The sequence below is a fragment of the Ursus americanus genome, chromosome 33 (genome assembly GCF_024610735.1).
Source record: "Ursus americanus isolate L20-20 chromosome 33, mUrsAme1.1.p, whole genome shotgun sequence".
Taxonomy (NCBI): Eukaryota; Metazoa; Chordata; class Mammalia; order Carnivora; family Ursidae; genus Ursus; species Ursus americanus.
Window position 1 is genome coordinate 9,601,675 of NC_142159.1, and position 13,261 is coordinate 9,614,935.

At 41.6% G+C, this 13,261-nt stretch overlaps 1 protein-coding gene across 1 annotated transcript in view; it reads right to left on the minus strand.

Moving 5' to 3' along the window:
* The window catches only part of YTHDF2 (YTH N6-methyladenosine RNA binding protein F2), a 29,634-nt gene extending 17,063 nt beyond the window's left edge, over positions 1–12,571 (minus strand). Inside the window, exons 1-4 of the mRNA XM_045782272.2 lie at positions 12,267–12,571; positions 11,743–11,767; positions 11,082–11,161; positions 6,514–8,100 (exon numbers count right to left, since the gene is read on the minus strand). Coding sequence (XP_045638228.1) covers positions 6,514–8,100; positions 11,082–11,161; positions 11,743–11,767; positions 12,267–12,293 — 1,719 coding nt within the window. The 5' untranslated portion in view covers positions 12,294–12,571. The remainder of the gene's footprint in view (positions 1–6,513; positions 8,101–11,081; positions 11,162–11,742; positions 11,768–12,266) is intronic.
* Positions 12,572–13,261: the final 690 nt, after the last annotated feature.

The following is a 13,261-nucleotide window of genomic DNA, read 5'->3' on the forward strand; positions in this document are numbered from 1 at the left end:
TAAACCAGTGGTGGAAGGGAGAAATACTAAGCAGAAAGGAACAATACGCCACGGTATTTTTTCTGTAAGAAAACGTATCTGGCTAAAGTGATGTTTTCTTTCTAACTTTTGTATCACAAATTTTACTTGGATATTTTTGATTTTTTTTCTAAAGTTGAAAATGGAGCGGGGGTGCCTGGCTGGCTAAGTCAGTGGAACACGTGACTCTTGATCTCGGGCTCATGAGTTAAAGCCCCACACTGGGCATAGAACTTACTCAAAAAAGAAAAAAGGAAATGGACCCAAGATTGACAGCTTCAAATACTTGCCAACAAGGGATTAAATGCCCAAATCAAAGAGTTAGGAGAAAGATGGACATAAAGAAAAAAACAAACAAAAACCACAAAACTTCCTTATAAAGAGAAACACTGGAGCACCTAGGTGGCTCAGTCAGTTAAGTGTCCAACTCTTGGGGCACCTGGGTGGCTCAGTCGTTAAGCGTCTGCCTTCGGCTCAGGACTTGATCCCCGCATTCTGGGATCGAGCCCCACATCAGGCTCCTCCACTGGGAGCCTGCTTCTTCCTTTCCCACTCCCCCTGCTTGTGTTCCCTCTCTCGCTGGCTGTCTCCCTGTCAAATAAATAAATAAAACCTTAAAAAAAAAGTGTCCAACTCTTGATTTCCACTTGGGTCAGGATCTCAAGGTCGTGAGATCTCTCCTGCTTGAGATTCTCCCTCTCTTTCTGCCCCTCCCCCTCCTGCTTTCTCTTAAAAAGAGAGCAACATTACTTGCACAAACACCATAGGAAAAGTGGATTTTAAGAAAAAGGAAACACTTCTCTTATCATTTCTGTGTTCCTTTGATAAGTCTTCAATGTTTTATTTTTGTATTTTTTAAGCTTTTATTTCTTTGAGAGAAAGAGAGAGCATGTGAGCACAAGCTGGGGAATGAGCAGAGAGAGGGGGAGAAGCAGACTCCCCAGTGAGCAGGGAGCCCGATGCAGGGCTGGATCCCAGGACCCTGGGATCATGACTCGAGCCAAGGCAGGTGCTTAACCAACTGAGCCACCCAGGCACCCCCTATTCAGTATGTTTTAGGTAACGATTTTTTCATTAATACTAATGCAGTAAATATTTAAAAAATAACTATCCATATACCTTATCTGTTCTAAGATTTACTGGGAATCTATCAATCCTCTCTGTCATCCATGTCCTTCTAGCCTCAAGTCCTTTATTTTTTATATGTAATAAGTAATTAGGTCAAAAATTACAAAACAGAAATAACCTTCCTAAAAAGACCTGTTTAGTAGCATCCATTCCTCTCCATAAATTCCAAATGTTATCTTGGGCTGTTCTCTGGTCTAGACTACTCCACGTATAAATCTTCACTACAACGTTATCTAATAAAAGTTCTTTCGGTCTCCTCTTGAAACCCTCCTGTGACAAAGAACTCCATTTTTCAAAAGTTCTCCCTTTTACTTACAAAAATCTTCCTCCCTATAACCTCTATCCATTGGTTCTGGTGCTGTCTTCTGGCATGGAGAATAACCCCACCAGTTTTTTTGTTTTGTTTGGTTTGGGTGTTTTTTGTGTTTTTTTGTTTTTTGTTTTTTTTTTTAAGTAAGATCTATGCCCAACATGGGGCTTAAACTCATGACCCTGAGATCAGGACATCAAGTGCTCTACCGACTGAGCCAGCCAGGCACCCCTAAAACCTACCAGTCTCAAAGGCATTTGATAACAGCTATCATATTCCCTTTCCAAATCATCTCGTCTAAGCTAAACATTCTGATAAACATTAAGGGATATGATGAGAAACAAGATAATGTGTATGAAAGAAGTCACTGGAAAAAGTAAGCTGTTACGTATTTAGTAATGGTATCTATTATTACCATATACTGGTTCACCTTTACTTCTACAAGCTTCCCATTGCCTTCCATACAAAGACAACAACAAAAAGAGCACCGGATGATTTATGGAATTGTTGAATCACTGCTATATTGTACACCTGAAACTAACAGAACACTGTATGTTAACTGGAATTATAATAAAAACTTAAAAAAAGGTAACATCAAGGAGCTCCTTCATCCTGATTCAAATTAAATCTTACTCTTTCTTTTAAACTCTAGAATTTAAACCAACTTTGTGCCTTTCTCAGCTTCCTTCTATATCAAACTGACTGCATAAACATTTCATCAACTCCCTTTTCCTAATCTAATCTCCAACAAGCTTCCATTGTGGAGAAACCCACTCCACAAATACCAATTAGACTTGCTCTTAAACTATACAGGACTTCTTGTTCCAAATTATTATCTATACAGTGTCACAGATGTGGGCTGTCCTGAACCTATGTTCATCCTTCCCCCAAACACCTCTGGCTACCTTCTATACATCTTTCAAGGCTCAGCTCAAAAATCACTTCTTCCAGGATTTCTTCTGTGACAAATCCACCCACACCGCAGGCTGTAAGGTTAGGCAGTCCTCAATTCCAAACTGGCACCCTGTACATATCTTGGGAAAATACTTTCTGTTTTGTATGCTTACCTGTCACTAATGTAAGGCTCCCTGACAATACAGTCCAGATTTCTCGGTAATATCTAGCACACGGTAAAGATAAGATATACAGCTTCATCTCAATTCTTAAGCAGCATAATGAATCTTAAGTTTATCCAAACATACTCCAAGTCACTATTTTCAGGTCTTCTGCTTGAAAATAGGAGTACTCCTAGAAGTATTTAAGAAATACTATTTTCACTTAATAGCAATAATGTGTGTAGAAATATACACCTTGAGCCATTTTAAAAATATACACCTTGAGCCATTGTCACAATAATCACATCTTCTCTAGATCAGTCTTTCTCCCATTAGTTTTCCAGTTATTCAGAAAAATCATTAATCCAAGTGCCTGAGTCTAACATTGAGCTAGGCTTTAAGAAAATTATGCAGTCCTGGGGCGCCTGGGTAGCTCAGTCATTAAGCATCTGCCTTCGGCTCAGGGCATGATCCCAGGGTCCTGGAATCGAGCCCCACCATCAGGCTCCTCCACTGGGAGCCTGCTTCTTCCTCTCCCACTTCCCCTGCTTGTGTTCCCTCTTTCGCTGGCTGTCTCTGTCAAATAAATAAATAAAATCTTGAAAGAAACAAAGAAAGAAAGAAAGAAAGGAAGGGAGGGAGGGAGGGAGGAAGGAAGAAAGAAAATTATGCAGTCCTTGGTCCCCTCTACTATTCTTATTTTTACCTATAGTTAAAAGGCTGGAAATATAAGACAAAAATTAAACTATTACAAAGTTTATAAAAAAGTATCACATCATTTATGCAGGGAATAACTCTTCCTTTATGTCAGACTATTCTCAAGTTGAAACAAAGTTAATTCACTCTTGTCTTCTGACAATAATTCTTTCAAAAAAATCTCTCACAAACAAAAAGGCCCATATGGGCCTTTATATATACAGCACAGCCAAGACCTTAAAAAAGCATACACCCTTTGAGCCAGCAGTAACACTGAGGAACAGATGTGAATCAGTGGATGTTCACTGTGGATGTTCACTGCAGTGTTATTTTAGCTGGAAAAAAATATAAAGAAGCTGACAAATCTAATAATTAAGGATTAGTAATTTATAATAAATCTATGATAGAATACTATGAAGCCATCAAAAGTGATGTCATAGAAGAATATTTAACAATCAGGAAAGGTTCTAAATAAATGCAGAAAGCAGGTTACAAAATAGTATCTGACGTATACAACAGAGTAAACCACATATGGAAGATACACCTAAAATCTGCTTAAGTTTCAAGCCGGACAGATCCAATGCTTGAAGGTTCTATGATACTGAATTACAACATGGAACAGAACAAGTCAATAATACTAGGCAAAAACAGCTATAGTTCAGCTTCAGTGTGTTCTGCCAAGATACAAGCCCAATCATGGAACTTTAGAATAGCTGTGACATCATTTTCAGGATGAAGCTTAAGTACTTCCCTACTTTTTGAGTTACATTGCCCATCTGGCACAACTTTTTGCAATCTTGTAAATAATACAAAAGTGCACAAACACCTCAGCTAAAAGAGTCTACTGCCTCAATAAGCTAACAGTTTGACTCCCATGAAACTTTTGTCTTGGAAACCTAATAAAGACTGGCTTTACGTCAGTTATGTAAGAATGTTAAGGGTAACAGTAGGCAAGAGAAGGCAATATTGACTGAAATGGTAACTGGGTTTAGAAGCAATCATACGGACCTTCCTGAAACCCCAGTAATCTCTTCTCACAGAAGGTAAACTAAAAAGTAATCTGACACAAGTATAATTGAAGCTTTTATTTTTTTTATTTTTGGTGGTTTGTTTACCAGCCTAAGAACAATTAATATACTCATTCATCAAAAGTCTTTATGGAATGGCTTTAAGAAAGATCCATTAGTAGGCTTAACAAAGACCCTAAACATTGATTATTACTTCTATGAAAACATCATAAAGCTAGTCAATCACATGTGAATATTATACCTCCTTATGAAACTGAATTATTATTCACTGAACCACTCAAGTGAATTTAATACAAATACAAACTTGATTAAAAGTCTACATAAATTAACAGCCCTCAAATTTGCTACTTCATTTTTAAATCCAAGTTTCCCCACTAGTTCTAACACATACAAGTTGATCTTATCATTTATGCTGTGCATTCCTGAAAACACATTCCTGTCTTTGCCTTCCTATTTTTTGCCTTCCTATTTTTAATCACAAGATATAGGACAGAACTTTGCAGATGAAAGCAAGCAGATTCATAATATAGGATTGATATTATGCATGTTTTAAGTGGTTAAACTAAGCACCTGGATGCCTCTCACACACATTAATAACCTGCTATGAAACTATATGATACTTAAAAGGTCATGGCCTCCCATCCTTGAGTTCCTCTAGATATAGGAGCCTGTTAAAACATCTTTAGAGCCTTTCAGATGTCTACTGAAAATAATCACTGATCTATTTCCTCAAGATTATGGCAGATTTTAAACTGTTAAACTTTGGGAAAGGGAAAAGAGGAATTTAAAGGACAAAAAAAAAGTTTTTTCTGACAGTGAACTTTTCAGTAATGTGGCTCTATACTTCTAGCATCACTGACAAACGTATCTTCATTTTTTATTCATCTGCACACACCAGAAGGTAAGATGGCAGCCATCCTGCTTTAGTTGGGACGACTATGCACCTCTGTGTTATCAAGGTGGAGAACTGAAAGAACCCTCCTTCTTCTCCTCAAAAAATAAGCTTTTACAGAGGTGTAACAAGTGCCTCAGATCCTAGATCAAATATATAAAATCTCTATGAATTCACGACAAATATAAGAAAAATGTATTTAGGGACGCCTGGGTGGCTCAGTTTGTTAAGCACCTGCCTTCAGCTCAGGTCGTGATCCCAAAGTCCTGGGATAGAGGCCCGCATCGGGCTCCCTGTTCCGCAGAGAGCCTGCTTCTCCCGCTCCCTCTGCCTGACACTCCCCCTGCTTATGTTCTCGCTGTCAAATAAATAAATAAATAAAATCTTTTTTTTTTTTTAAGAATATTTTTACGTAAGCTTACTAGGCTTTATTTTACATATGAAGCTAGCCACTTAGGATTCTCTCAATCATTAACATATAAATTTTTTTAAAAGTCTCCTTGCTCATAATAATCTTTTCACCTACTTCCTACATTTAAATACGTCTAAGTCCCAGATAACACATGCTCTGCCCCAACCAGTATTTTACCATTCTCTATATGGTCTTAAAGTTTACATTCACTCACTACACCCAGACCAAGCATTATCAACACTTTCCAATAAATTCCAACTCTTTAGTTTGGACCTGTTCTCCATCACTCTGCCCAAGACGGTCACTTGTTACGGGGGGGGGGGGGGGGACCAAGAGAAGGTTACTCTTCAGGAATACAAGAGAATTTTAAGAGCAAGAGACCACCTTTTTCTGATTATCTTTTCCTAAGTTTTATATAATACATGCTACCTTTTCAAATGGGAAAAGGATTTTGGAAAAAGCAAGCAGAACACTAAGAAGGACAGGAACAGGAAAAAATTCTGAAAAATACCATAACACTGCCAACAGTCAAAGGCAAGCAGAAAGTGATGTCAGGGCTTGGTGACACACCAACTCCTGATTTAAGCACCTTACCCGAGTTAGGCCAAAAGTTAATTGTAACAGAACTTTTACCTTTTCTCTGCCATATTACAGCCTCAATCTTTTCCTACTTGAATTTCCATGATTCTATCACTTCAATTATTCCCTCTGCATCTCTTCTGGCCTTCTTCTTCACCTCTTTTGCATCATTTTAATTCAGTTTCTCTACAGTTTCTGCTTTCTGTTAATCTAAGCTCACATTTCTACACACTAAGTCAAATAGTAACACCAATTATACTTCCATAAAGGTTTAACTGTTAAGTGATATGTTTGTTATTTACAGAGCTTTTATTAACCATTCAGAAGAATACCTCTCCTGTTCTCTCTAGTTCCTTCTCCTTCCCTAAAAGTCTTAAGAATGGTAAACTGGTTACCTTTTTAACACTTTCTTCTTCCTCTTGGCGTTTCTCATAGTGTGAGAAGTCATCAAAAATCGAAGTGGTGTGCTTGTAGCTGGCTATGATTTTCAACACCTGCTTAGCCTTTTCCAGAGGCACTTCCTGAGTGTCCCTGGAGTTGGTCACTGGTTTATTCTCGTTGTTCTCTAGGCGAATGTGTCGCAGTTGGCTATTGGGAACGTCCTTCACAAAAATCCACCTGACATCAAAACGACCCTTCCATTTGTCCTGGGACCACACACCTGCACATGTGTTGTAGTCCACAGCAGATTTCATTTCTGCAACGCCACAGAAGTGTCCACTGCCGTTGACACTGAAAAGTAAGTAAACGGGGCCTTTCCCGTTCATGGAGCGATAAGCAGCATCCAGTCTCTTGTTACCATGCTCTGTGCTGCACCAGATATTATACTTAATGGAACGGTGGATATCGTCCTCAGAGTAGCTCTTAATGATGAAAACCCGGCCATGTTTCAGATTCCAGTCAAAATCCTTGGGGTTATAGTTATTAATGGACCGCAGCTTCTCCAACACTGGGTGAGGTTCTGAAGGAGTAGATCCGGATCCAGCCTGAGACTGTCCTACTCCATTACCATCCACCCCATTGTGACCGAACCCACTGCCACGGTTCCGAGGTGCTACCCAGCGGGTTGGCTGAGTTGCCTGTTGCTGGACTGAGAGTTGAGCAGGCTGTGGTGGAGGTGGGGGCAATGGCTGTGTCTGTTGCCCCACTGATGCCTGAGCCACTGGTGGGCTGTTGTTAGCCTGCTGACCTACAGGCTGGGGAGACCCCTGGGTTGGCTGTTGACCTATATTCTGAACCAAAGCCTGTGAGGGGGCTTTTGCCACAGGACCCTTATTATCCCAAGTTCCAATATCCATGTTATGCTTTATTGGGGGTGGTGGAAGACTTGACCCTGCAATGCCATTCTTGGTCTTCAACTTAGGTTGCTGTTTCGCAGGCTTGCTAGCAATATCAGCCCAAGATGCTGGTTTTGGAGGAGCAATGGTAGCTGGAGGCAAACTATTGGAAGCCACGATGTTACCAGTAATGGACCCACTACCAACTGCAGAACCCACAACTTTTGGAACATTGCTTGCAACTTCCGTGCTACCCAACTTCAGTGCTGCCATCCCTTGGTCTATAGTATTCATGCCAGGAGCCTTATTGAGGGTCTCACTGGCAAAAGCTGACTGTCCATCAATCATAGCTCCACCTAAGGAGCTAGGTGCATAAGCATAATTGCTACTATATCCAGAGCTCTGAGTAGACTGTCCCTGAGAACTGTTATTTCCCCAAGCTGAGAAGTCAATCCCACTGGGAAAGAAATTAAAACCATGCTGACCAAGAAATGGAGTGCTACCTAGGGCTCCTGGTTGTCCAAACATTGCATCTGGTAGGAAGTGAGGCTCTCCGTTGCTCAGCTGTCCGTAAGAAGTTAGATAGGGCATGGCTGTATCACCCCCAGTAGACCAAGCGGCTTCACCCAAAGAATAGGAGAAACCAATGGAGGGACTGTAGTAACTGGGTAAATAGGAATCTGACATGGCAGTATATGCATTATTCTGTGGAAAGGAAAAAAGAAGGCAAATCAAAACTAAACACAAAAATTAATAAAACAGCAATCAGGACATTTCCTCTCCCAACTATTCACCCAATTCAAATTCAACTAAAAAAGCAAGTGACCATTTCAGGTAGTCTCTTCCCATAAACTTGCTGGAATTCTTACACTGTAAGAGATTTTGGTCTCATAACTGAAATGTTAAAACATTTCAAGTTAAACTGACATACAGTTTAGGACATACATATAGGCCTTAACTTTAGCACTATAATTCAGAAAAGGGAAAACCCAGCATCTCACCAACAGTATTAAGTCTTGCTCTATAGAAGTGTTGAGATGATGCTTTTATTAAAACCAGTTCTCTCTGGATTTAAGGACTGCAAATTTTGACAGATCAGAGGAGTATTCTTAAGAGTTTCCTATCAAAACCATACTATAACAGATGAAACAACAACACAAAAAGAACTGGAAATTTCAAGTTCTATCCCAAAAATCTGTGCAGCCACTCCTCAACCATAAACCAAGATTCATTACACCTAGTTTACATCGTTAGTCTCTTGGCCAACCATTTGGGGACATCAATAGATTCCACTACTTAATTATAACCTGGTAAGGAAATGCACAATAGCTTCCAGAGTTTAAAACTTGAAAAATGTTGCTACCTGTTCTACTTCACCTATAAAATTAATGGCTCTAAGTTCAAATGCACACCTGACTTTTCCATTAAAAGTAGGAGAATTTCTAAAACATTGTAAAGTCTGTATCTTTAAGAAGTGTTCTAAGGAATAACCAAAAATATAAACTTAGGCTCAACCAGTCAACACATCAGAATACAGATTGCATTGCAAAAACCTCAATCATTCTTGACCTAAGTTTGTGAACAGTATTTTAACTTTTTTATAAATGCTATAACTCACAGAAAATAGTCCCTTAAGTGAGACACTGAAGATATAAAAAAAATTGGTCTGTATAGGTATGGATACAGCTCAACTCAAAATAAAGTACTTTACCCTAACTTCAAAATAGCTCTGGTACAAGAGTACACTTCTCTTGATGAACACTGCGTAATATATAAAATTGTTGAATCACTATATTACACTCCTGAAACTAATATAACACTATATTAACTACACTGGAATTAAAATAATAGCTCTCATACGTAAGAATCCATTAACTAGTGAATAAAGAATTTTGTTCTTAAGAAACTTGGATGACCATGAGTATGTCAGGCCTTAAGTTTGTATTACCAAAGCCAACAGTACTTCTCCCTAGCCAAACACAGCTCTTGAAAATTAAATGTTTCAACTAATGTGGTTTGATAAAATGGTGCTTTTCCCTGCCAAAATTTTCCTTACAAAAAAAAAAAAAAAAAGCTAAGTCTTCACACATACCCTCAAGTTTAAGTCTATTTCTTGAAGATAGTGTTAAAATTCTAACAGACTCAAAGCCATTATGAATAAGAAATTCAGTCTATAATCAATGGAATAAGCCTGAAGGATTATTCCAACATAAGGCGATGAATAATGGTTAAAAAATAGATGAATTACTCTTGATAAACTACAAAGGACAAAGATTCTCAAGTTATGCCTATTCAACCACGATTTCTACTCCCCTCCTCCCCGCCCCTATTTTTTTTAAAGACACTGAAGCTTTAGCTTACTTGAGAAATAAAAAACATGCACTTAATATCACAGGTTATGCCACAATATAGCTGAATGCCTACACCTGAACTGGCAGGTTCCCACATGCCCCTGAGCTCAAAAATCTGAATTACACAATGTTTCACAAGAACTACCTAGAATTATGTTTCCAAATGCTCCCACTCTCCCTGTTATAATGATTATGTAAGCAAAGTACTTCAATAGCAGGAACCTATTAATAGTTCATTCCTCTACTTCCTTCCTACTTTTCCTGATTAACTGGTTGACTTCTCTAAAAACTTTTCCCAATCACTCAAGTGGTTTTTACACTCTCAATGGAGAAAATTCTACGAGGGATCTAAAAGTTTTATGTAAGAATTAGGTCCAAATATGGGCATGCACCGATATGTCAAGTTTTCAAAACTATTATATCTATCATATGCCATCTGTTCAGAATTTATATCAATGTGTCATAAGCTTTTTCATTTTTTAGGGTATCTTAGGTGAGTTACTGTAAGTTTTCCTTTTGGTTTATTAATCTGTGGGCTTATATTTATTAGCTACAACCTTGTGAGTTGTATCTTTGGGGCCCAGAATATTAATACAAAAAAACTGACAAATCAAAGTAGTTTCTACATGCACAGATCATGTTAATACATGAACCCATATAGACCTAGAAGAAATTAGAAAAACAGGTTACATGGCAAAAACCTCAATCATTCTTAATCTTCATTTGTGCTAAACAGTATTTTATCTTCCTTTAACTCCATTTTATAAATCCTATAGCTCCCACAAAGTTGTCTCTACAGATGTGTAGAGAAGTGTACACGGCTGGTCTCTACAGATGTAGCTACATATCAACTTGAAAAAGGAACACCTAAATCCAAAAGTTAGGATAACCTAACAACCCACTAACTAGTGACCAGATGAAAAGGAAGATTCCAGTTCTACAGCACTGAATAAAATTCAGGTGATTTTTTATTAGTTTTTCCCCCAACACATATGCATCCAGTTTTCCTAAAAGAAAAAGTTTAGGGGGAATAAAAAGTCAGAATACTTAAACTAGAAAGTATTCTTCAGTTTTGCACTGTTACATTCTTGGTAAGGAAAATTACTAACAGGTGCTGTTAGTAAACTATAAAATGCTATCACTTCTAATCTCAGAATATGCTGTCAACAAAGATGGGAATCTTAACAGTCTATAACATTTGTAGCACCTCCTTTTACAACACATGGACCGTTATTAAGAAAGTCACCCCCTGAAAATGAGATTCATTGATAGGGCAGAGAAAAAACATGGTATATTACACCGTTTGATCAGGCATGTAAATGGTTAACTACTCACGGGCCTTGCCTGTGGACTCAAGTAAGGTTCAAAATCATCATCATTCAATCCATCCTTTTGATGTACAGATCCATTTTGTACTGAAGGGAAAAAATTCAAATAAATTAGGAGTGTCTCAATCGTACAATCTACCTCCCAAATTAAGCAAATATATTCTAACCAGAGAAAAACCTTATTATTAAACAGAGCAAATAAGTTTCAACTTCAGAAAAACGGATAAAGAAAAGAGTGAATGCTGAGTAAATTCGTCAATGAAAATGTCTCCCTCCACCCGGAGCAAGTTGATCTAAAAAGGTCATTTTATTGGCTCCTCTAGATTTCAATTCCCTCCCGCTTCCCCTCCCCCATCACATGTGAGTACTTCCAGAGTGTGATCCACGAGGATGAAAAACAAAGGCCTTCTAAGACCTACAGGAAACTAAGGACCTGGGACATTTCAAAACCGAATCCACCCCCACCCTTGATGAATTACTCCTTGTTCACTGAAAAGCTGTTCGCCAGCTGCAAGAACACACCGAAAGGGTCAAATACTTAAGTACGAGGCACCTGCGAACTAAGCGGCTTCCGAAAGGTCCTCTCCCTGGGGCGCTTCCCGGAGACCCCGCCCCCACTACTCCGCGTCCCCCTCCCGGCCCAGGGCCACCGGCGGAGCTGGGCTCACCTTTGTTTCCTTGACCTTTCGGTCTCTGCGGGAGAAGAAAACGTCGCCGAGCAGCAAGTCGTCCGAGGAAGAAACGGAAAAGGAAAGACAAATTAAGGCCGGGCCCGGAGAAGGGAATAAAGGAGCAGGCCTGAGGGGAGGCGTCAGGAATGATGGTGAGGGGGAGGCTGAAAATGGGAGGCGGGGAAAAGCGCAGGCCGGCTGGGCCCGCGGAGAAAAAGCGGGGGACGCGCCAGAAACAACGCGAGGGGACTAGGGCTTCAGGAAGGGGAAGGAAACAAGGAAGAAAACGAGGCCCGCTGAGAAGAGGGAACGCGGCGCGGCCGGTGGGCTCCGAGACCCGGGGAGAAGCGGGGAGAGCGGGCTGAGGGCGAGGAGCTGGGCGCGGCCGGCCTGAGAGGCCCGAAACCGGGCCCGCGAGAGGCGCCGCCTCGGCTCGGCCCGACCGGGGGCGGAGGGCCCGGGCCTAGTCGGGCTCCCTCTCGCCTCACACAATGGCCGAGGCATGCGGGCCGGGCCTGTACCTGCTCCAAGAGGCTGCTGGCCGACATGGCTCTCGGATCCTCGCGGGTAGCGACAGCGGTGGACTCTCGTCAGGGCGGCGGCGGCGGCGGATGAGCCCTGGCGGCGGGAGCAGGCGGCGCGGCGGCGGCTTTTGTCCCTGACACTCGGGGGCCTCGGCGGACGCAGCAGAGACACAGCGCGCGGCTCGGGCTCCGGCTCCGACTCAGCGACGCTCTAGCCCGAGAGCTCAACGCCCGTCTCTATGCCTTTACGCGCGCGCCCGCCCCTCGCAGCCGGAATAAGGGCGCCGAGCGGCAGAGGCGGACGGCGCGCGCGGCGCGACGCTGACTCTCACATTCACTACCCCACGCGGAAGGGGCCCGGCGCGAAGCACTCCGGGAAGGAAGGGATGAGGCCGCAGTGCCCTCTGGTGGGCTGGAGGAGCGGAAGCGGCGAGTGCGGCCTCCCCGCCCCCACTGCCTCAGGATTGGGGCCTATGGGAAGGTGGGGTGGCCTGGGTCGCACCACGAGGTTTTGACTAACACCTGGAGAGAGTAGTTTTAGCTTGAGAAAACCCACAAAAGCCGGTTTCTCAATGAAGAAGCGACCCCCGGAGGGCGAGAGACCTCAAAATCAACCTGCCTCCCAGCTGCAAATGGCACCCCACCCCATCTGGGGGGGGGGGACCCTGACAAGGGGTCACAGCCCCCAGGGAAACTTCATGGGGGCCCTGCCCTGAGAAATACACACCACCACCTCTACCACCAGGGACCTGGTTATCCTCCTCTGCTGGACTGCAAAAAGAGTGCTCAGAGAACAAAAACATCCACAAAAAATGTGGTACCCTGCAAAAGAGATTTTGACATTGCAGGAAGGACAATCTACAGCTCTTTTTTTAGGGAAGTCGATGGCCACCTCGACAATCTGTTAAACCGTGACCTTTATTTCCAAGAAAAACACAACTCACACATCTACACAAAATGTTCCGTGTACTTTCAACAAGTCCCAAGAATCT